This window comes from Triplophysa dalaica, chromosome 8, assembly GCF_015846415.1.
Source record: "Triplophysa dalaica isolate WHDGS20190420 chromosome 8, ASM1584641v1, whole genome shotgun sequence".
Taxonomy (NCBI): Eukaryota; Metazoa; Chordata; class Actinopteri; order Cypriniformes; family Nemacheilidae; genus Triplophysa; species Triplophysa dalaica.
The window spans coordinates 10,153,872-10,179,747 of NC_079549.1; the positions used below are offsets into that span (position 1 = coordinate 10,153,872).

The 25,876-nt window shown below is 39.3% G+C and overlaps 1 protein-coding gene across 1 annotated transcript in view; it reads right to left on the minus strand.

Moving 5' to 3' along the window:
- igsf3 (immunoglobulin superfamily, member 3) overlaps positions 1-25,876 on the minus strand; it is a 125,071-nt gene that overhangs the window by 23,390 nt on the left and 75,805 nt on the right. The window contains 3 exon segments of the mRNA XM_056755113.1: positions 13,588-13,995; positions 21,795-22,202; positions 24,647-25,033. Of these exon segments, the coding sequence (XP_056611091.1) occupies positions 13,588-13,995; positions 21,795-22,202; positions 24,647-25,033 (1,203 nt within the window).

Below are 25,876 nucleotides of genomic sequence, written 5' to 3' on the forward strand. Positions count from 1 at the left end.
CTGATCTAACTGAAGTGTGAAGTATCAATTTCATATTTCAAAATATATTGGAATCAAATGCAAGAAATAAACTGGCACTCTTAACAAATGCTTTAGACGTTTTTATAAATCACATTATGGACAAAACATGTTTGTGACTTACAATGGGACTGGAACCTACAAATGCTTTTTTTCCATTATTAAATAAGTGATATTTTAGGAGATCTGTTTATGACACAAAAATCACAGGTAGTCATTAGGGAGGAACAGTTAATAGGTAGCTACTAATTTCAACTCCCACTGACAGTTGAAGAGTCCTTACGTCTGTCTATCATTCACAACATATTCATATCCTAGCTTATGCATATTTATGTCTCACAAAAGTACATCTATTAGCCAGAACACGAGAGGAGACCGAGAAACTATCAGGATGCAAACAGAATAGGTTTTTTGGTGTGTTCTGTTTTTAAAAAACGAGAGAGAGAGGGTTAATTTTCTGCCTTGCAGATGTAAAGTGGCTTTGAGTGGAGCATTCACATGTGGAGGTGGATAATCATTATAGATGGAAAGGGCATGCAGAAGAGCGCCAAAGAGGAGAAGACGAACATTTAACACGTAAAAGAGGAGAGGAATTAACAAAGGGGGAAAGTGAACGGGAAAGCGAGCAAATGATGATGTTTTGGTTCGCAATAGTGGTGAAAGAGCAGCTCACTATGAACAGAATGAGGTAACACTTTACACCAAAGATTATGATCAATTTTTATTATTATTTTTAGTATGCGGAAAACAAGAAATAAAGATGTCAAATAAAACATTTGTGACTATCAACCACATTAAAAATTCACATTACACATCCAAATGTGAGACACGTCTGTCAATGGTTAAATATTTGTAAAACTCACAAACACACATGTAGGGTGACCAAGAGTCATTTTTATATAAAAAATCATAAGAAAAGGAAATATGGAAATATATTGTCACCCTACAGTGACAATATTCTAAATTCTCTTTTCTGACCATTTGTGATCAGATGTTAAAGGGATAGTGCATCCAAAAAGTGAAGATTCCAACATAATTTATCCACCCACATGTCCAATCCTTTATTAATGGCCTCCTGCAGAACACAATAGAAGATATTATGAAGAAGACTGACCAAACAACACTGACCCCCATTGACTTCTATTATATGGACACAAAACCACTGAGACATTTCTCAATAGCCTATATAAGATTTTTGGTTCCACAGAGGACAGAGTCACACACATTTTAAGTGGAGTCCACATTTGGCATCTAAAACTGCGCGGATAACGCGAGCCGTGCCGCATTCTCTCTTTAAATGACCCACGGTGAATGCAAAGGCACTCCAAAAAGTTTAACTCTTTCCATCTCGATGCGGTGCTGACGCGCCTATAAGAATATGCAAATATGCACCCTACTTTTGCGCACCTGCCGCATGTCTACTTTGAAAATAACAAACTTTCGCGTGCGAAAGACACAAAATGTCAATCTGTCCTTAAGAAAACATGAAGAAAAATAAATTATGACAGATAAAAGGGTGGAAAATATTTTGGGTAAACCATCACTTTAATACATTATCTTAATAAACTGGGCCAATTAGCTTACATAACTGAAACTACAGAAGCGGAGTAAGTAAAAACGAAAAAGCATCAAAAAGTAACTATTGGATTTTACACAACAGTAACTGCCTAAACCAAGCACCCCAAATACCTATCTTAAACCTCTAAACGTAACTGCTCTTCCCTTAGCCTAGCACGCTAATCCAAGCAGCAGACCCTGCAATGTGCAATACGGTTAGATACAAATAATGCTTAACCCAAGTATAAAAAGATTTTTGTTATTTTTGGGGGGGGGGGGGTGGGAGGTTGTCTTCCCTCAGGAGAGCATTTTAGTCCTTCGTCTGTTACAGAAACATAATGGGAGTCTAATATCCATGCTAATGAGGCCGATGCGTCTCTGATTCTTTTGTGTTGGAGAAAGATTTCCAGTCGTCTTCTACAATGCAATTAGGCCTATGGTAATTATGTGGATCTGTGCTCGGCCACAGATGAGACCTTGATACGTTCAACACTGCTATCCTCCTATAATTCCTCTCCTAGCATTGACATATGTGTGTCCTTTAACTCAACCAGAGACAGATTAGTGTTGGTCCATGTCTAAGTAGCCATATCAGGTTAATGTGAATGAAATCTGTGGTTAGAAAGCGTTGCACGGGAATAATGTGTGCCGAGGTCTACAAGAGTGGCCAAAGTTATGTGTTTATATGCACACGCGGAGAAGCATTCATTAAATCTAAAGTCTTTGGTGTCTAAAGGTGCAACATATTTGTCAGCTTAAAACTGTGACAGCGACCTCTTAATTTTGGGGGCAAAATGACAGATGAAGTCTTTAAGATTTAATTACATGTAAGATTTAAGAATAAAATATTTTAACCAAAAGTGCCACTGTGGTGTTTCATCCCTGATGTGGTCTATATATTCATGCTCGGCTTCAGTAGGTAAAGATTGACATTTAATAAACACAAACTGTTCCGTCTCAATTTTATACTGCTTCTGATTTTCCAACCCCTATGTAAATAAGGCTTACATCTAAAAAACAGCAAAAAAAAAAAATGTTTGACATCTTCTGAGGCTTTGATTAAAATTTAAATGAGAACAGAGTTTATGTCTTGTCCCAGACGCTGATGTATATGTAAAAGGGAGAATTTTTAAAGACACATCATTAATTCAGACAGCTGGTGATGAATACAGACATGTGTTTGAGGGTTGAAAGTGTTCTTATAAGTGGTCTAAAAAGCGCGTGAGCGCAAACAAATTTTCAAAATACGCAAAATGACACTTGACGGTCCATCAGTTAAGATTTTCATATATGGTTTATTAAACAGACTCTGAGCATTTTGAAATGCATTCTGGGATGTCCTTCTTGGCAATAGTCCAAAGGACACATTCAATGATGCACTACAAATAGGCAAAAGAAAGTATCTCATTGCTGCCAACACCTTTTAGAACACCCTATGCAACAGTAGGGCACGGGCACGTATGATGCATTAAAATCCTGGCTGGCCACTATGTGTGTGTCTGTGTGTGTTTATACTATACGGACCCCGGTGAATATGGTGGGAGACAGTGCTACATATACTGACCTTCAGCATCTCTTTAGAGCTAATTAATAACATAACCCTTATGAAATAATTGTTGATATTATTGCTTCAGAAAAAAATGTGGTTCGTCAATCTTCCATTGTGTCTGTGAATGTCATAGAGCTAGGTCTATTGTTTGGGCACCGGGATGAAAAATAAGTCAGTGGGAGAGCTCTAGTGATTGAATTAGAAGCTCAAAGCCAATGAGCTCTGGAAGAAAGATAAGGTGCTCTACATAGAGACTCCTGGGAACAACCTGGAGAATATACAGTAGCAGGTCATTGGTTCTCAGATGTTACAGGCAAAGTCCCAAACATCCATCAAATCTGAACATTTGGGTAGCATGGTGTCACAAAACCGGTGTCACTAATATTTCATGCATGGTGAAACGATGCCACATAAATATTCCCTGTAATTAAACGGACGGTTGACCCCCCAAAAAATTCTAGCATCCTTTACTCACACTCAAGTTTCAAATCAATGTTTTTGGCCACCATTGACTAACATAGTAGGAAGGTAGTCAAAAGTGCCCCAGAACGGTTTGTTTTCCTGCATTCTTCAAAATATTTATAAAAAAATTTCCTACTATGGTACTCAATGGTGGCCAAGAACTGTTTAGTTACAAATTACAAATAAATTCTACAGATTTGGAACAACTTGAGGGTGAGTAAATGATGACAGAATTTTCATTTTTGGGTGAACTGTCCCTTTAAGATAAATGATGATGCTGCAAGATTCTAATCGATTCCATTGATTCCGATTAACTGACATTTCTGCAGACCTAAGGAATTCAAATGTAATCATTAAAAATATTTTGTAATTTGATATTAGCATCCCCCACCTGGATAGAATCAACCAAAACTCTTCTATCAGACCGGATACAAGTAGGCCACTTTTAAAGCTTTATACAGCTCACGATAAAACTGGTGTGTGGATTCCGATCAGCGTCTTATCCTGCATTGTAAAAGAAAAAATGTTGGCCGCGCACTGAAGTCTTAGGGGGCCTACACACTAGGCATTCACACATTTAGCAGATGCTTTAATGCAATGCAACTCACTGTGCAAGAGAAAGCGTACTACAGAAAACTCAGATTCAGAAGGGTGTAGAAAGAGCCTGTTTGAAATAAAATAACAATAGAGTGAATTAGAATTACAAATCACTACTCCAATTGTACCTATTTATTTCTTCTTTGGTCACAAGACAGATTAAATAGCACTCTCTGATGCTCGTAGATGCATGAAGTTAGAGTTTATATGAATTCAACAGTTTGGGAAGTTAGATGAAAATAGTAACATGTCACAGTGAGCACAATAAACATCTTCATGAATACATCAAAAGACAATACACCTGCATGGGATACTATTTGGGATCTTTGGGGTGAATAACATTTTGGAGTAGGGAGTTTTCTTGGAAAGGCTTTTGGGGCGCAAAAAGAGGGTGAAGGATGCTCAAGAGAGACTGAAGCAGAATGTGAAACTAAGCTTTTGAGAATGGAAAAACAGTATCTGTGGGAGAGATGGAGAGAGAAACTGATAAATTCTCTTTGCCCTAAAGGAAGATTGCGGCACATAGTGGAATACTCTGCTTGTAATGAAGATGGACAGCAGCGATCCATCCATGAGAGACATTGATATGGTTTCCAATACGATTCAGCCGGCATCAATTAAGGGCACAGTGAGAGCCATCAGTTGGCAGGCTGGCTGGTGCCCAACAGGCCACGACAGGTGTGGGGGCGCATTGATCCGTCAATGCCAGTACCCATTTATGTTAAAAATGTTTAACACTATAACAGGGGCCGCTGGGACAACACTGGGACAATTAATGAGAAATAGTCTGTGCGTATCACAAACAAGAGGGTTACAAGAGAATAGTAGGAAAGTCTTGAGAGAGAGAGAGAAAGAGGTAATCAATATTAATTATTCCTTAATGGTAACTTGATTACTCTTTAAACTCATAAAAACATCAAACAATGAGCTATGTTCTCTTCATCTGTCTCACAAACATAATTCTAAAGATACTTTAAAGTAACAGTTCACCCTCAAGTTGTTCCAAATCTGTATATTTTTGTTCTAATGAACAGAGGAATATATTTGGAAGAATGCTTGTTACCAAACAGTTCTTGGCCACCATGGACTACCATAGTATGGAAAATGTCTTTATAAATGTCTGTGTTCTGTTGAACACAATATAAAATATTTTGAAGATTGTATGAAAGCAAACAGTTCTTTGATTTCAATCATTCTTCCAAATATATCTTTCTCTGTGTTCATCAGAAAAAAGATTGCTTCAGGTGTTGTGACATTTTTTTCTTATTATTTTTTTACTGCAAAAAATGTAAGATGTATTGATTTATTTTGGAAGCACCGTATTCGCTGTGCAGTAAATGTTCTGTATCTGGTTACATGGTTGTCTTTTGGTACTGTATTCTATGTAGGGCAACACCAATCCCGTCTCTTTTTCATAACTCATCCTGTTCACACTGAGAAACTAATGCAGAAATGTTCATATTCCACATCTGACTGCTTCATTAATCTAAGCCGGGGATGGCCCCATTAAGACACATCCACTGGTATAACCATGCACAGATTAGATTGTGTCACGATGTTGGAAGGTTAGGCAGCATCCCCAGAGATCGGCAAGAACGAAACGTGTTTGTTCTTATTGCATTTCGCACATGCCATAAAAGCACAAACGCAATCACGGAAGGGGAAGAAAAGCCTAATATTCGCATTTAAATGGAGAATCTTGTTTTAAATGTGAAAAGTGTTATAAAGTTGGGCTTCACCAGGGAAAAATCATATTGCAACCCCTGCCGAGATGCTGTTTGCGTGTGAAGGAGAAATCACACTGGATATCTGATGAAATCACCGCTAGAGGAGTTTCCCTCTACTGCACTTAAAGACACAAGAATTCTAATTTGAGCTCAACTTTTAGAAGAGGAAGATGAATATCAACGCCACAAGGCTTAGCATCAACCTGCCAGCTTTGTTTCATTAAGTGGCACGATCGGGACATCTTAATGAACACGAGCAACGCCTGAAGCGACCTACACTTAACCAGAGGGAGGAAACTTCAGACGTCCATCTCGCGCCGGCTTCCTCCTGAGAGAGAGAATCACATAAGCTGCTCTCTCAACCCACGCGGCTTACGTATAACAGAAATCCATCAGGAGGTAGGTGTGGGAGTGTATGTGTACACATAAATATTTAGAATGAGCATATTATGTAGTTTCATCATTCTAGATTAAATGTAAAGTGCTCGGGAGAGAAAAAAAAAGTGAAATATCAAGATTCTGTAGATGGGAGGAGATCGGTATGTTCTTAAAGTTGGCATGATGAACCTTCTCAGGAAAGAAGCATTGATGAATGGAAGGCATTACATAAGAAGTGTGATAGTGTTTGACAGCAATGCATAGCATCTGTCCTCAGGGCACAACCGTGTCGAGCAGACCACCGCCACACTAACTATTCTTTCCCTCAGAAAAACCCTGCAGTCTATACAAACAATCAATTTTCTGCTGTAATTATTGAGATCTTCATTGTGTTTAGATGGAAATAAACAAATAAACACTAAATGCTTATGATAAGTGATTATATGGTCATGTAGCGTACGTAATAATGTGTAAAAGCAGTAAGAAAATCACAATTATCAATGGTAATGATGGTTATTAGCAACTATGAATCATGGAAGTATCTGCTGCATGATTAGTATTTAAGGCTTGTAATAATAAGAGTCATCAATCTCATCCACACGAACATACACACCACTTATCTCTTGTTGTGAAACCTACTGTAAACAAACTGATATCAAGGATGCATGTTAAAGGTTCCATGTTAAATTTGAGGATCTATTGACAGAACTGCAATATAATATACATAACTATGTCTTCAGAGGTGTATAAAGACCTTACATATGAAGCGTTATGTTTTTTTTTTTAGAATTAGCTATTTCTAGCTATTTCACCGCGGGTTCGCTTACATGGAATTGGCCACGTTGTATCAACAGTTGACCTTATTGGACAAACTGCTCTTCAGAGAATTCCTTTGGCAAAGAAGTGAAAACGTTCCGACATCTTAGTCCTGTGTAATCCACCATTTTGCTTCAAATGGGAGGGGTGGAGTCGTTGGTTGTAATTCACAACCACACCACTAGATGTAACTCATTTTCATATACAGGATATTTAAAGGGATATTTCACCACAAAATGAGAATTCTTCAAAGTACTCTCCAAGATGCCATTTCAAACATGCAAGACTAGCTTCTGCAGAACAAAAAAGGAGATATTTTAAAGAACGTTGGAATCCAAACATTGGACCCTGTTAAATGCCATTGTACGAACATTTCTCATAATATAACAGTCAGGGCTCCACATTATGGTTATTTTTGGGTGACCTATCAATTTACTATTAAAGACGAGGCAGACAAAACATTTCAACCCTACTGGTCGATCAGTCTGAACACTGGTATCGAATACAGTCTATGGTGGATATAGATTTCACTGGCACAGTATGTGAGTCTCTCATCTGCTACATAAGAGAAATCCATAGGAAAAAAATTAAACACAAGCAAAAATCTGAGTGTTTTATGGACAGCAACCTACGGAGTGTATAGCATGCAGCAGATTATGAATCCGACAAGCTTCTCATCAAAGTTAATGCGGTTTTCATTGTTTTCTCCTTCTGTTATTCCTCTGATGTACTCAAAGTTTGGTGAAATGTGTATCATACCATTTAACACAGAAATCTCTTGATGTAAAGCATCTTACATCATTAAAGTGATACGAGAGACAAACTGCGAGGAGAAAAAATGCGACGAAGTGAAGAGACAGTGAGGAGAGAGACTGTGTGAATTCTCTCTTTCTTCTCCTCTTGAGAAATGAAGGGCAGTCACGTTTTGTGGCATCACAGGTCTGTGAGAAACCCCTGGGGTGGCCGAGAAAAATGCACAAAGTGAACCATGTATTATATATGAAGAAAAAACTTTAAAGGTAAGCAGATGCAACCAGTCTTAAGAAACCAAAACATCATGTTCACAGGCATAAGAAAGTCTTCTATCAAGGTCTGTGAGCACACAATCCACACTTTTTCAGACCAGTAGGTGTTTGTTTTCATTGTGTGAACCAAACCATTCTTGCAACAGTTCTACATTTATTGCATTTACACTGAGCCGCTCCATCTCACACAGTCATGCGGCGAGAAGCTTTGCCTTATACATATTAAACAGGCACTTCTGGAGACATGATTTAATGTCTCTCAATAATGCATTCAGTCATATCCATGAAGCTTTCACACATCATTATCTCCACTCCTGTTGCCATTTCTCCGAGAGAATTTTCTTCACGCAACTTGTTCCTCCAAATGTCAGCTTGCAACATTTAGCTAAAAGTATTTAACATTTAGAAAACTATTGTTAAAAGGATGAAATGAGGAACTGGAACGGCTCGCATTCAGTTTGTGAAACATTTCTCTAAAATGAACCTTCACGCTGAGAGCCTGTATTGTATGTGGGATAATACGAGGCCTCTTTATTCTTTGTGTAAAAACTTCACAGCCAATCAAACGCTCGGACGCGTTATGGCTGACGGTTACTGATCACATTGGCGCTGAGGTGAGGCTGTATTCAGAGACCGAACATGGCAGAGATGCTTTGAGGATCCATCAGGGCTGTTCTGAAATGTCAATAATGAAGTACACATCAACATTTGTAGGATGAAGCTCTACATTGTAAGAACGCCAAATGTCTGGCAGAGCTGCTTGAGCAAGTGGTAACACCGGTGACACACCTGCCTAATCATCTCATCTTTGACATCCCTAGTAAGGCTAGAAGTCGATGCATATTTGGACGAATTTAGACCCTTTAAAAAAAGAAAGGGTAAGTTTCACAAAATGAAAATTCTTCTTATCTCAAACTTGAATGACTTTCTTTCTTCTGCAGAACACAAAGATATTTTCAAGAATGTTGGTGACCGAGCAACGGCAGTACAGCATTGTTTTTTTTAAAACAGAGGTGAAATGGTGCCACCGTTGATCGTCCAACAACATTCTTCAAAATATCTTCTTTTGTGTTCTTCAGAAGAAAAAAGTCAAACAGGCTTAAAATGACAAGAAATTCTTTTTCGGTGAACTAACCCTTAAGAAAAAGCTCTGTGGATAATGTGTGCGCTCTCTTACCGCATGGCTTTCATTGCAGAACCAAGAGTAAAATGCAAACCTGCGAAACTAAACAAGTGCTCAGGATGATAAGTTGATTCCCAAATCAGGTGCCGGCATTCCTCTTGTGTGAACGAGGTCACAAAGCCAGTGGAGCAAATGCATCTTAAACAGGCGTGAATGCAAGTTTGTGTCATCAATCCTGATTGTGCTTATAATATAAGGGCTTAAATGTAGGTTTCGTTTTAAGAATCGGTGTCATTAAAGGAATAGTTCACCCAAAAATGAAAATCTATCATCATTTAATCACACTCTTGTTTTACTTTATTCTGCAGAACACAAAAGAAGATATTTTGAAAAGTGTTGTTAACCAAACCATGGCGGTACCCAATGACTTGCATTGGTTTTGTGTCCATAAATGTGAATGGGTACCACTGTTGTTGAGTTACCAACATTCTTCAAAATGTCTTTTATGTTTTGCAGAGAAAGAAAGTGATATACAGGACATAAGGGTGAGTAAATGATGACCGAATTTTAATTTATGGGTGAACTATCCCTTTAAGACAGTATACTATAGACGTCTATGGATAATCAGGGAATCTGCTTTACTAAACCACTCTGTATAACTATATATAACCTACTACTGCTAAACCTCTTTCAAGTCAGCAAAAAGCTGTACTCAGAGCTCAAGCTGTGAGAAAAGCATGAGATGCTGCATTTTCTCCCTCAATAACATGAAAGAACTTTAAATGGCATGTGACTCTGATTACAATGTGTAAACGGAGGGAGGTGGAACTGGTTTACACATCAGTAGTCACTGGTGTCACACTGGTCACACACTATTGAGAAAACAGCTGCCCACGACTGCCCACTGACAACAGTGTCGGGTCTGCCGTTTATTCAATTCCATCCTTACTGCCCAATGCCAAACATTAAAGCTTAACTGTTTTCATATCCTTGGATACACAGTCTGCATAGCATACTACAAAACTAGAAAATACAGTAAGTTGAAAGAATAAAATGAACATAGGAAAGACAAACACAGAACAAATACAAAAACAGAACAAAAATAGAAATTAAGCAAAATGCCTGTAGTTTTTCCAGACAGTTATTATGTTATACAGACAAAATATAAAGAGATGCAGAGGAGTGATGTAAATATTGTTAACATTAGCGTTATATGTCAATAAGGGCTTTACATGGAAAGGTTTAATACACACACAGATTTGATCGATAGACAAAATCTTTTTGTCCTGGTTGTTTACATTTACTTTACTGAAGAAAACACTTTTTACAAACCATGCTACCAAAGTGTGACTGAGAAAAGTAGCCTGTTGTCAGCAGACGGCGCACAAGAACCAAAATCTGGACATACTCTATATTACTGATACTATGAAAAGACAATCCTACTTTTTTACATTCTAGTATCAACTTGGTACTGAATTACAATACTTTTTACATTTCTGGGATGTATAGTATGATTGCCTGACAAAGCATTATGTGTCAACTTCCTTCACCAACTTCTGTATTCTTTCTGTTTTTGTCAGGTTTGATACTTCCTGTATAATCCTAGCAGGAACAAAACCTTGAGGCAACGCAGCTCTGATTTCTCAGCATCAGGTAGAACTTCCTGTCTGCAGACATCAATGTGTTAGACAGCCCAGCAGGAAGTTAGACACGGCGATGAAAGGCAAAGGAGCTCACAGGATCCTGAGCTTTCACCCCTCCACTGCATCCTCAATATCTCTCACTTCACTTTGAAGAGACCTTCTGGAACCGAGAGATGTGGCCGAGCAAAACCGTTTAAAACTTTAGCATCTGTTCTCAGTGTACTATAGTGTAGCTGCGAGAAATTATAATAAAAATCAGAGTGATATTCATACTAGTAATTGCTACTTGATCCTGCCCAAAAGCTCAGCATAGAGATAAGAGATGCACCAGCTGCAATAAAGCTTTTGATATCATGATGTGCATGTTCAATTGTGAGTAAATGGGTATCAATATAATAGTTAATAGGATTTAAAATGATAATGGAATTTAAAATGTTTGGATGCAATTGATACATTGCATACGCATGCCATTTTATGATGAGATGTTTTTCTGTTTTTAAAATCCAATATCCTTAAAAAATACAATCTAAGCTTTGTAATAAGGCAACCCCAGGCTGGAGTGAGCCAATGTACCTACAAGGAACTCTTCAACGGGCTGATCAAAACCGCCTGTTGCCAGAGGGCAGGGAGCAGGCCTGAGGGGTAAAGCAGAACATGTTACCCCTTCTGTGTTGTCTCAGAGCCATTAGCTCCTGCCAAGTCCCTCCACCAATTCTTACCAAGGAGTTTATTTACACAAGAAAGCAACAAACACTTGAGAAAAAAGATGAAAATCAATCAAACACGCTTGTGTGTCAAACATATTAAAATTTAACTTCATGACGCATAGTGTTCAGGTTACAAATGAGACCAACTAACTAAAATGCGCAAAAGTACATAAAAAACACATTGGAGATAAAGAATAAACTAGGTTCTGCTGTACTGACTAGGTCATAGAGACACTACAGCTCAGCACATGAGAGGAGAAGTGCGTTTCCATGCCAATGGGCTCTATAGAGATGGTTTGGCTCAGCAACAATGGAGTGTTTGGAATCAGGTGCACTACAGCTTGGGTTTACAAGAAAGCTAGGACATTCTTGCTGTAGAAAACCTGTTTTTCAGCTCCACAAATAATCTTTTAGAAAATGTTTTGAATGTCATTGGACACTCTTATAAAAAATCATCGTAAAACAAAAAACAGCATTTCTTACTGTTGTTCTACAATGATAATAAATCCTTTAAAAAATGGAATGCAGTGTCACAGGATTGGACGCTCTTAAAAAAATGAAAGAAAAGAAAATAGTTTGTACTGATATAAGATAATAAGCATGATGAATGATACTACATTAATATAAAATATTCAAAAAGTGCTTGAAGCTTCCAGAATCTTTCTGTCATTTGTTTGAATTAATTTTGATGAAAAATGTGGTAGCTAAAAAAAGCTACCCTTTAGTATTGTAGAATGACTCACTATACGCTCATTCCAAATGAACAATTAGTAAAGTTGACTAGTTTGTACATTTTTTGTTGGTTAGTTTTCTGGTCAATTATTTCTAACATGGCCACAATTTTTCATAAGAAATTCACTCACGTGCTTGCCTTATGTAGCGTTATCTTTTAGGCAAATAAAAAGAAATAAGTGTAGAGAACCAGAAGCTTTCTTTCTGTGTCTCACCCAGGAGGCCGGAGCCAACTAAGGGGCCTTATCAAACTTGCAAAGAGGTCTAAAGAATTAAAATTATTTAAAATGAAACAAACCGTCATTAAAAAAGCTTTAAAAACAAAAATGATCAGTGTTTGATTATTGTTAATAACGAAAATATGTTATAGTTTAGTATAATATAGTTAAATAAGATCCAAAATACTTTATTGAGGAAATTTTGAGTGGGAGGGGCTTACAAATATCATTGCGGACAACGGGAGTAGGGGTCTTAAAGTCACTGTTCTGTTAGAGCATACTATATTAATAAAAAAAGATTGTTGGCTCATTACAGATGGTAGTAAATCTATTTAAAATTGAGGTAAACCTGTGTGTATGCACGTGTGTGTGCTTGTGTGTGTGAGGTCAGTGAAAGGGGTGGCCTTTTGGGAATGACATTGGCCACTCTTGGGAGTAAAGTCCAAAGAGAGTGAATTTAATGAGCTCCAATTTTTGCACTAATGATCCTCTCTTTCTACCTAAGTCATCCCCCACCCTCCACCATTCCCCTCTTCATATTCTTCTGTAATTGCTTTCTCTGGTATTGAGGATATTAACAACCTCTTTCTCCTGAACTCAAGCCATTCGGAGGGTCTCCCCAACCTTCACACACACATCACAGCCATTTCCATTACTCTTACGAGCATAGAGAGGCCAATATTTCCTAAAACACCCACATGCACACAACATAAGGAGCAGACAGAGTGAATGGAGGAAAAGAGGAAGTTGTGAAACTAGGCCAGACTACAACATGATGCATTAGCAGTGAAATCTTTATTTGTGCAAGTAACAAAGTGTGAATTGTCATTAATGTATGCTTGTAGCATTTATGCTAATTTTTGAATGTTGGAGAATAACTCCAGCCTGCCATGAGCACATTTTGGTACAAACCCTTCGCTTAAAGTTTCTACAAAACTTTAAAGGGCGTTGTAAATACAGTCATGGTTTTCCCTCGTTTTTTTTTCAAGCAGTGTGGTAGCTTACATGTACCTTTCCTGCGTTTTTTAGACTCACCAGGCTGCAGTACATTGATGCCCAGCAGGTTGGAGGTGCGGTTGGCCACTTGGCTCCAGGTGCCATCGTAATTCCTCCTATAAAGCAGGGCAGCGCACTGATATGTTCCAGCCTCCTTACGTCCGGCTCGGGTGACGCTGAGGCGAAAGTTGGTGTTAGTGGCCGTACGATCCACTGTAGTACGCGTGCCAAGGCCCAGCAGCTGATCGCCCCACTGCAGAGTGCCGTCACGAGTGAACGTCACCAAATCCAGAAACTCTCCGTCGCGCTCTGTTGGCTGAAAGCGCCATGTGACTGCAGCAGGAACGCTGGGATTGTGCCGTGGCTTTACAATGCACTGCAGGTCAAACGAGTCTCCGTATGTCACACTGGGCGTACGGGAGGATGCAGAAACGAAGAAGACAGATTCTGTCAAGAAAACAAAACAGAGAAAGGGTTAATGGTGGAGATCGTAGTTTCTGCACCACCGGTTAGAAATTTAAAATATTGACAGTTTTTGAACATTTTTCAAACAATCTCCCTGTCTATCATTGCTGTACAGTACAAACAAGCTGCATTGCAAATCAAGTTAAGGAACCCCCAAATCACAATACTATAGGGAGCCAAAGAGATTGCGTGTTTTTGTATGCCAACCCAGAAGATAGCGGCCCACGGGTTCCCTCGATCGAAAGCCTATGCATTTTTCTCATGGACTTTTGGAAAATAGCAAAAAATAAGCTCTGTGATTAACAAAGGGTTATGACACTTAGATGTTTTGTCTATCAAGATAATCTTTACAAGTTTACACGACATGTATTAAATTTGAAGCTGAAGTACAATCTGCAGAAGTAAAAAGGTAACACAATGCTATCAAAAGACTACAATTAAGGTTGCACTTAATCAACATCCCCATCACCAAGCCTCCGACAACTCTTTCAAACTTTATTAAAAATGTATTCCCTGGTGACTCATTACTCCGTGAATGAATCCACCAGATCTACATTTTAAGATATTTGTCCCAATGTTGAATTATTTGTGCGTTTTTTAAGACACAATTAGGCTTTTCAAAAATCGCAAGTGGGTTATAATTGGTGTGTTTTATGTCATAAAATCAAAGTATTTAGAGGTTTTGTCTACCTTATTTCGGGCGACTTACCAAAAAACCCACCATAAAATTTTGATAAATCAATATGTAAACATTAAATATATTTTAAAACAAAAACAGATTCTGCACTTTTAGGCAAATAAACAAACAAAGACCATATTTTCTAGCTTTACTCATTTTTATCAACACTTGAAGGTGGGTAAGATTGATTAATAAAACAACATTCCAAAAATTTTCATCTTAGCTAATGCATGTACTTATGTTAACAAACACAACCTTATGTTAAAGTGCTACCTTATTGTCGAAGAACTCATGTAAAAGATTCACAACAGTGCCCCCTATGGTATAACTGTAAAAAAGTGTGAAAACCATGTATAAAATATGAACATAGTGTCATGACAACAAAAAAGCAGGTCTGATATAAACTAAATGAAAGGATAAAACCAAAGCGTACTTTAAAAGCCAACGCTATTCTTTTCGCCAGAATTTCATTAACAAATTGGAAATGTACTTTTTGTACGCAGACACAAAGGACTATACTGTATATTTGCATATCAGTTCAAAGCTTGACTCTTTCCTGCTGTGGAAGTAGCTCTTCATTTTTGCTGCTAGCGCCTGTGCCCGAGCTTGTCACACATCTGAACGTAGCAAGTAAATATGATAAAAAAAGAGAACACCGGGAGGCTTAATTGTTAATTCACAGCTGATACTTACGCGCCTCTGAATGTGCTAATGGGCATATAGCCAACAAGGAATTCCTACTGGCACCCATGAAAAGCAATTTTCATCTGCATTGCTCATACTGTACAAGGTCATGAGAAGAAAGATCATTAAGAGGGAATGCCCAACAGATTTTGGGATCGAATTTCTGGAACTGGAATTGTTTTCCCTTTGAAAGAGCAAAGCATCATTTTGATACTTCTCAGCATTTGAAGGAGTTGACAGCAGCTGGAGGCTATATGGCCCTGAGGATGGAAGGATTTATTCCCAGTTTGCTTGCGAGTTCCCTAATAGTGCTACACTGCTGTGATGTGGCAGGGGGCAGGTTAGCACAACACCCACCAGGTCCCATCAGTGGTACCACACAGTCTGTCAGGAGTTGAGAGGGTAAATTGTGTTTGGAGGAACTGTGTCCTTCAATTATGTAAATTATATATTACAGGAATAGGGTAGTCATGTAAGATGACTACATTATAAGGCTGCTACTTCTGAATGTTAAATAGCTTTGAAGAGCAAGACTACGTAAGCTTAAAGAAACCCTAGAGTTTAGATGCACACTGGGTTGAGAAATGTTAGCTTGTTTGGGTTGAGAAGCAAAGCTTAAGAATGGCAGAGCTAGTGTATCGTTTTATTTTGACGAAATTTGGACAATGTGACCTGTGGCCCGCCTACACAACCTAGCAGGCAGCAACATCGAAAAGCTGCCAAAAGTAGATCACACACACAAAGGAGCAAAGAAGGAAATCTTCTCCGGCTTTACTTCTTTCATGAATAATGACATCAGCAAGATGCCAGAATAAGGCCAGAAGATGAACCATAGTGTGACAATCAAAAGAATTCTTAACATATTTTATGATAAAAAGGAGTGGAAAAGAGCAGAAAATAAATGGAAGATGGCTAAAATATATAAGAGAGGCTTGAGTATGTGTGACTCATAGATCTCAAAAGAATGATAGGATGCTCACTGGGAGTGATAAGAGAGAGAAATAAATAGATCAGATGAAAGGGACACAGATGAGTGATTTTAAACGTATATCTTTTATGTTCTGATGGATCTGAGCGCCTAACTCTATTGTAAACACGATCAGAATGTGCTTTTAATCCATCCTGCTTTTCTCTGCAGACAACAGGGAGTCACAATCCATGTGTTCTCCTGAGGGGAAGGCTTCAGGATACAGAGAAATATTCTTTATAACAAAGCACGAGAGCTTGACAAAACAGAATCAAGGGCGTTTATGAATTATAGATCAAGTTACCAGTTTCCTTCAGTGTAAAATCCGTTCCGAACTCATTTTTGGTGCATTTTAGTGAAAACAAAACTGAAATAATGACTTTCTTACTTAGTCTTTTTTTCTTGTTTCCAGTAAAAATGTCTAAACATTCTTGAATCAAGATAATTTTCTTGATGGGCAAACTGACCTAAGAAAATAAGTGTTGTTTTTAGTCCAAAAAATATGAAATTTCAGTGAATTTGTGCTTAAAACAAGCAAACAAATCTGCCAATGGGGTAAGAAAAAGAATCTTGAATTTAGTGACTAAGGAAAAGGTAAACCTTAACTCCAGATTATTTTTCTTACCCCAATGGCAGATTTTTTTGCTTGTTTTTTGTCAAAAATATGAAATGTCAGTGAATTTGTGCTTAAAACAAGCCCTTATTTCTTAGGACATTTTGCTCATGAGAAAATGCTTCTTGATTCAAGAATTTGTAGACATTTTTACTGGAAAACAAGAAAAAAAACTCAGTAAGAAAGTCATTTTTTGCAGTGTATAAATGTTGTAGACCGTGAAAGGTTTGATGAGAGGTAAACCATATCTGTTAAGGAATAGGAAATAAACATTTTCATTAGACTCCCCGTCTCAAGTGTTGTGCTAATGGGTACAAGCCATAATCTTTTAACTTCCCCTTAACAAATAAGTTTGTTTGTGTTTAAAAATGCACCAGATGCCTAAGTGATCAAAAATAACTGGTACACAGTATCATACGCAAACATAAAACGTGAGAATGTCTTGTGAACGTCGCCATAGGCTTGTATTTAGTGTGAATGGAGCCACTGTACAGTATGTTTAAGAACTAGAGTTTTAAATCAATGATCACAGGCTCAACCACCATAACTAGAAATATGGATGAAAGACACTTAAACAGATGTCTGAGAGTGAGTACAGACAGAACCAGACTGACAGAGTTTTCTTGTGTTGACTATTCCAGACACACAGATTTGCTGAAAAAAAAATGTCGCGCACATCCACCCAGGGGGAAAAGAGACGGGAACAATCTTGCGGATTAAAGAGTGAAGTGAGAAGATCTTCACTCAGTCCTGACTTCAGCTTGTGCATCAGCATCTGTAGCCCTTGCGTATTACATTGGACACTTCTCTTCTAACATATACACTTTATCTAAATATGTTGAAATTAATATGCTATGGGTAAAACCAATGCAAGTTAAAAGCCATTTCCCTCCAATGAACCATCAATGGGGTACATGCATATGTGGCGAAGACGTACTTGCGCTAAAATCTCAGCCAGCTGAGCCACTTCCACTCTCTTGTGCTGAGGTAGTTTTTCATAGATAAGGATGTGTTTAGTAAGAAATTTGAAATTCAGCAAACTGACAACACTACGGTTGAACATTGCTATATGCCAAAAGGTTTACTTAGCTTTTTCATATTTGTGAATGTAGTTTGAAACCGATAAAGCCTGAAGCTCTTCTCCATTTTGGTTGACAATGTATGACGTAGTGTTGGATAATTTGACTCGCATCGTTGACTGTAATCCTATCTGGATCAAATGGTTTCAATTCACCTAAGGGCATGGTTGAGGTCATTCAATCTTATTACTGTACCTCGACACAATGGTCTCACATATATATTTATTTATTCCTGACCCTATCATACATGTGTCACGGTTTTAGTCTGTTCAGTTTGTTTGGTTTTGTCTTCTGTGTTCCTTGCCTGTGTTGATCATTAGTTAATTAGTCCCTCACCTGATTCTGTTTAACCTGGATCCGTTACGTTATTTTAGAGTGCCTTACGATCATCCCTGACCCCTTGTTCTGTTTTTTTTATCCCAAAAGCCTGAGCGTGCGGTGTAAGGCACGCCTCCCAGCGAACGGAGTGTCTGCCAGAGCCGACCGCAGACTGAGAGCCGACGGCAGCGACTCAAGCGCAAGTATGTAAGTCTGCAACTGAGCCTGTCATCACCCTGGAGCCTGAGCCTCAACATACTTTTGACTAGGTGTGTGAGCTGGCTACACCGTGCGCCACCGCGGGAGTACTTGTGGAGTTTGACGGGCTAGTGAGCTATTGCAAAGGGTTAGCTGTTATTGGACTGTGCTATATCTGACTGGGTGAATGAAGAGGAATATTGCTGTTCCAATATTGCTCCCTCCGCTGGTCCCGCCCAGCTCTTGCAAATCCTCGTTGGTCCCGCCCAGCTCTTCGTCAGCCAGCACCTACTCTTCAGCCTCCAAGAAGGTCCCAACTAGCCTCCCTCTCCCGTCTCATAGGTTGTTGTCAGCCGGTCCGTCAGCCGGTTTGTCTGGGATACGGAGACTCCTGAGCTCACCCTTTGCACACCAGCGCCGTTGGGTTGGATAATCTTCGGGATCTCCAGCCGCCAGATACCTCGGGGGTTGAGTATCACATGTCTCTGCCCCCAGCCTCCGAGACCCAGTCTCCACCGCGGTGCTCCTACACAGCAGCTACACCTTGGGTCCTTTCTCTCTCATCTCCACCATGGCCCGTCACATCCCACCTGGTCCACCAGGCTCTCTCTTCATCTGGCTCTGCCTTGGTCAGTTGTCAACCATCTGCCGCCTCAGAACTCCAATCCTCTAGCTACGCCTCGTCACTCGCCCCTTTGGCTCTGTCAGGCTCCTCCTTCCCTCTGGCTACCCCTCTATCCTCGGTCGCCTGAGTCGCTGCTTCGCTTGGCCCTCCGGACCATTGGAGTCACCCTGGCCCTGTGTGTGCGGCTCCACCCTTGGCTCCTCTTCCATGTTGCCGACCATCCCATCTCCACCATGGCACCTCCTCGCTACACCCTCACACACTACCTGTGGGCCGTAACCCTGGCTGGTCTGTGGCTCTCACATTTGATCTATTCATGTGTTGCTAAAGCTATGATCTACCAGTTGAGCTACAGAAACACCAAATCTCATATCTCAGCCTGTATCTGCCATCCAATGAATTAATATTGCTTTTGTGGCTATAGCAAATAAAAATAAATAGTAAGAAATGGTGTAAATTGTGTCATATTTTACTGGGCTCACCTCTGGGTGTCATATGTTATCTAGCCAAATGATTCCAGTGCTACAGGGTGGCCTCCAGCCATTCAGCACCCACACCACTACCAGACACTAATGAGAATGTGAGCACTCTGTCTATCAGCAGTATAACACTGGAAACTGAGCCCTGCTTTATACACCCTGTTGTGATACTTCATCCACACAGAGTCACCCGTTATCAATACAAGAACATACAACACGGCTATTTTTACCCAGCCAAACACCGACAGACCTGTCACAGCTTAACACACAACAGACCAAGAGCAAACCAAGACAACCTGAACACATTATGATTTTAAAAAAATCACTTACTTCAACACACCTGTTTTAAGTTTGTACCTGCCAAAGGTGCTTTACGTTTTTCATAGAATGCAGAAAAATGTCCATCTGAGGTATGTTTCCTAAAATATCACACTTGTCTCTATGACAACCTGTGTTAAGTGCACACAAAAATGTGAAATTTGTTTTTGTCGGATGTATACCACTAGGTGTAACTGGTATCTTGTAATGAATCTCCAAGAACCTATTTATGTAAAGTTTAATGTTTCTGTTTATTTGATATTTTTTATTTGACATTAAAATGAAGCTTTGCTGTTCTTCTGTGTCATCTCTGATTACACGGATCTTCAAACGTTTCTGTTTTCATTTTTTCAGAGGGTGGGGCTTTAGAGGAGGGGTGTGGCTGAATATGGCAGGAATTCCAGAATGGCTAATATGAACATTTACACAGTTGATGTCAAGAGATTTGCACTGATAGTTTCAACAGAGCTGATGAAATGCTTCAATAAAGCTGATCTTGACATTAGAGCAAATAAAAATGATAAATTACATCGCAGAGGAAGTAATAAGCAATAAATTACCTAGTCGAACCAATAAAAAAGGGCACGTTTTTGTCATCTCACAAAATCTTAAAATGCAACTAGATGCTGAATAAAAAGATGAACCTTAAAGTTGCAGCTCATTGTTTGGTCAAACAGCTAGTCCCGCCCCAAGCTAACACCAATGTTTGAGCTTCAATCTAAGTGCAATATTTGAGAGTCACTTGTGTTCTGCACAGACCTTTCGGCTTATGACATTACCACAATAGTGATTTGAAAGCACTGATCCTGCATCACTCTTGGAACGCTGATGAGTCTGCGCAGAGTCGCATAAAGTTGAACACACTTAAGAAAGTCAGCCTATAAATGCCTTCCTATAGTTGTTGCACACAGCTATGGGATTGAAGTAAATATTTTCAAGCCTCAAAAAAGCAACCCAGCACAAAGCAGCAGGATAGTGCATCAAACATATTGTATGTTATTAAGAACTCCTCAAGCATCTTTACTAAAAACCACTCATCGTCACATATCTGTTTGAGGATTTGACAATCTCTTTCCTCCAAACTTGCTACCCAGTCAAGTTGTTTCCTCTCTGCAGCGCATGTGTGCATGCTCATTACACACCCAGTTAAAAAACAGACTGGCAAGTCACGGCTATTGATCGTGATGGAGAGCTGACAGCAGCAGCGGTCCACTGGGACTCACATACATGATGCTTTGTAAGCACGAGCACGAGCCGGCTATTGAGTGCATGTGGACGGAAGCCAGCTTTACATCGAGTGAACATGTCACTTCCTTTCTCACTCTGCGCTGCGCTTGAGTGAGTGCATGTTCCTGTCACTGTGGGAGCTCAAGTGTGTTTGTATGAGTCTGTGTACGGTGGAAGGAAGAGGCATTTATGATGTCATAAATATGATGTGATGTTGACAGTAAAAATACACTACACTTGATTTCCCAACATTGCCTGGGGTGGAATAATGTATGGCTGTTGCCTGTAATCCCCAGGGAGTTAATGTGGTCTTTATAGTTCTCTCAAATTGTATTTCTTATTGAACAAACCAATTTCTATTGGGCAGAGCATTAAGCCACCTAAGAAGTCCCCAATAAATATAAAGAAATATATACCATAATTATTATTATATTTCAGATTATTATAATTAATAATAACTAAAATATATATATATACACATTTACTTTATAAATTATAATTAAAACAAATAATAAAACTCAATGTTATCAATAGTCGATGTTAGAATGAACCTTAGAATTTTGTACGAATAAGTTAGTACAGTGATTGACTTACCAACTGATTTTACAGTGATGGACTTCACGGCAGTTTCGTCTCCGATCTGCTGCCAGATCAAGTTGGGGGCATTACCGCTCTGAGTCCACTCCGTTGCGCTGCAGCGGTACTGGCCGTCATCTGTGGGAAGGGTATTGTACAGGGACAGGGTGAATGTGTCAGGTCGAACCCGCTCCACCCAGACCTCCCCGTAGCTGCTGCGCTCCCTAAATGTGGACCCGGGTGTGACTATGCCATCACGGTCCACAGACGCCACGTCCACTGCAGGACCTACCCCCTCCTTATCCATCCACTGCCAGGTCACGGACACAGAACCCAGAGTGTTGTTAACAAAGCAGGTCAACTGGATGGTCTCTCCTTCCATAATCTCTGAAGAGTTACTGAATAATGATACAGTGAAGTTACTTCCTACGAAAGAGAGTGGAGAGAAAATGATGATGAGACAAGAAAGAGGAGAGGTCATTCTATAAAAGACCAACACAGAATAATTATACTTCATGTAACATATGAAATAAAGTCTTCAAATATTTTATTGCATTTTTACACAAGAAATAAAACAAACCCTGACGAAGCTAAATTTGTGAGTTGTATCCTTAAAGCAAAGTTTACTTGGCAGCCAGCATACAATAGATATACAAAGCTCCTATCTTTACTTAAATGAATACTTTACCAAATAATGAAAGTTCCTTCATCATTTACTCCAAACCTGTATGACTTTCTTTCTTCTGCAGAACACAAACAATATTTTTCAAGAACATTCGTAACCATACAACACGGCCCCCTATTGACCTCCATGGTATGTTCCACAAAAGAAAGAGTAATTTACAGGTTTAGAATGACCTGTAAAATGATGAATGAATTGTTTTTTTTTGCTTATCCCTTTAAACGGCAAAATAACAAATCTTAAAAAATGTTTGTTAACATTACATTTCACTTACAGGTCAAATCCTAGATAAAATGTACCAATAATAAAACCTAATGTATTATAAGACCATGAAGCAGCTCACGATAGGTCTGTCTAACATGTAATATATTTGAGCTAAATCAACTAATAATCTACTATTATGCTCTATAGCAGCCTATTGTAATCTTCAGACAACGAGTTTTCGGGGAGAGCTTCCTGATCAAAATGTCTATAACCCAAGAGTTCTTGTGTAGATCTAAGCCTTTGCAGACATCTACAAAGATTTTCCACACAAAAAAACACATTCCTACAACAGAGGCTATTTAGGGACAAAGTATGTGCCCTCCCCACGGGTTATGCATGGCTATGTTTAAAAAGCAAATGCCATCCTACATGGCAGAACCAAAATATATAATGAAACTTCTTCAATTAATAATGTGTGTCATTTCTCAAAGGAGCTGCAATAAGACCATACACTTTATTATACACTATATCATACTCTATCATACACTATTATTAGACACTCTCACCTGTCCAAGTTTTCTTTCTTTCAGTATTTTCTCTCAGTCCTATTGATTTTGATTGTAACACTATCACTGTCAAACAGTATTTATGCATGCAAGTGAAAACCAAGCCCTGCGTCAGTTGTAATCTGTCAGTATTGTGTACTGCTGGTGTATACTGTTTAGTGAGGTCTACAGCAGTAGAAGAAAGCAAATACGAGTACCAAAGGTGCTGTCTCAAATGCTGCAGTTATCAATCTACCGCCCTAACAACCCTACAAACACTTCAGACGGCCTCCGGTGGGATCAAATCAAAAAAGAGCAAGGCATCTTCTAATAAAGTGCTTCATTCAAGAACCTTTCCAAGTGTCTTTTCCTTCTTTCTATGATCCATCCTAATAGGAAAATTGACTGCGAGGGTTGAAACTGATGTTATTTAATACATATTTAAGACTAATGGCTGGAGATCCTTCCGGACCCTGTTAGAACAGGAGCCCTGAGAGATTCATAGAAGAAGGATTTCCCTCAAACTAAAGAATCTGATAGTCCTGTTGCCGGCTCTGCTCCAGGGTCTTCTTGACATCAGGAAGGAAAGATGCCTGAATTGGAAAGGACTCATTGAGAGTGAGTTGCCCGCCCTCCTGGAGCTGTTCTGGGCTGGAAGAGGCTTGAAGGGTCTAAGTGGAACAGATGGATACTCACTAACCCTTTGATTAACCTCCTATTTCTCATCTAACTATCCATCAACCCCTTGAGCCCAGTTGTGGCGTCTTTGCATGGGCACGGCGCAGCCACTTTTGGGACTTTGGGCAACAGCGTACTGCGTTCTCTCCCTTTCTGCACTTTCATTTCATGCCTGTTAGTCTTGGCTTTTCGGAGTAGCTGTCACTTGAAACGCAAAGCTATTTCAAGAGATTTTTAGACCTCTGCAGTTGTGAAAGAAATGTGCACCAAAATATTCATACAGGACACATTATAATACCCATTTAAGCCTTTCAACAGAGCTGGGAAGATTGCTTTGAAATTGTTGCTTTTCAAGCTTCAAGCACGCCTTAGAAACAGAATTAGCACAAGCTAATCACAGGAAGCAGCTAACTAGAGGTTTCGAAGGAGTGTTTATCTGGCACAAAACTATTTTTTAGGGCAAAAGATGTGAAGGGCATTTAAACAGATACATTTAAGCTAAACAAAGTGAACACAGAGATGAACAGCAGTATTTACAGAAGCATGCTTAAGAGTAAATAAGAAGGGAACTATAAAAAAAGTCCAAACTGTTATTTTTTTTACTGTTATGAGGTAAACAAGATCAAAATAATCCACTTTTGGTACACCGAGTTATCTTTTCATTTAATAACTGAACCGTTGAGAGGTATCAGCTGAGGACTAAAGGCCCCAGTCAAAATCAGCTATACCGCCGGGGGCCAATAAGGAACCGTGATACTCACTGAGAGGAGTAACAATGATCTGAACATTACGGGACCGTTTGCTGCGGTCGATGAATTCCCCAGTGAGCGTCTTTTCCCGTTCGGTCACTCTGCAGATGTACTTCCCAGAATCCTCAGGTAGCAGCCGCTGCAGTTTGAGCAGGTGGACGGAGGGGCTCTCTTTCCGTACGGTGAGGAGGCCGGCTGCCTCCCGCTCCACGTAGTTGGTTCCCATTAAGGGCACGGCGCTGGGCCCTATCACGGCTACGGGCGAGCTGCTGAAGACCCACGACACCGAGAAGAAGCGCTCTGGAACATTCTGCGCGTCAATGGTGCAGTGGAGCTCCAGCGGCTCACCAGCCGTGTAGGCCCGGCGCTCTGAGGTTAACTGAATACTGAAGTCCCGGTCTGTGAGAGGAGGAGAGATAAACATATGGAGTGATTAAAATGTACAGTCGGTGAACTTCTGGGCACATCGCAATAATTTAAATTGAAGCTTCATTTAACTCTTTCACCGCCATTGACGAGTTATCTCGTCATTTAAAAAAAAAAAAACTTCCCCGCCAAAGACGAGTTATTACGGCAATCAGTGTTTGTACTGTTGGAAAGCAGGTGGCACTATTACACACCACTGGGAAAAAGTACAGAATCCCAGAACCTAGAACGTATATGTTTTAGTGGTTTTTAATGATTGTTCTGTGTGGAATCTGGGCGGAATCTGGGCGGAATCTTTGACAAAACACGTTAAATATCTCAACAGTTTAATCAAAATGATGCATTTTTGAAGAAACCTACCCACATCTACGGAGTGATAAAAAATGAACAAATGAAGATAGAAGATCAAGGTTTCTTTTGTTTAAAAGCTGAGACTCTGTTCTTTCATTTGACATATTGTTTGTCCATATATTCTTTACAGAAAATTTACTGTGAGACATTAAATTTGGGTGAAAATGTAAAAAAAACGCTGGCGTAGACTGTCAACTTTTTTTTAATGAGGCTGGCGGCAAATGAGTTAAAAAAGCTAATGAATCCTTTATTCTTATTCAAATGCACTGATTCTTCAAGCAACTTTTAAGCAAATCAGAAAGTATTCAAAGACTAGATGAGAATGTTTTAAAAAAAAAATCAACAGGTTTTTCTTTCAAAAACATAAAACATTGTAATGTTCTAATGCAAATTGTTTGCGTTGTTTCAGATACATAAATAAAATCAGCTGCAAAAATCTTTCAATTCATTCATTGCAGTGAATGC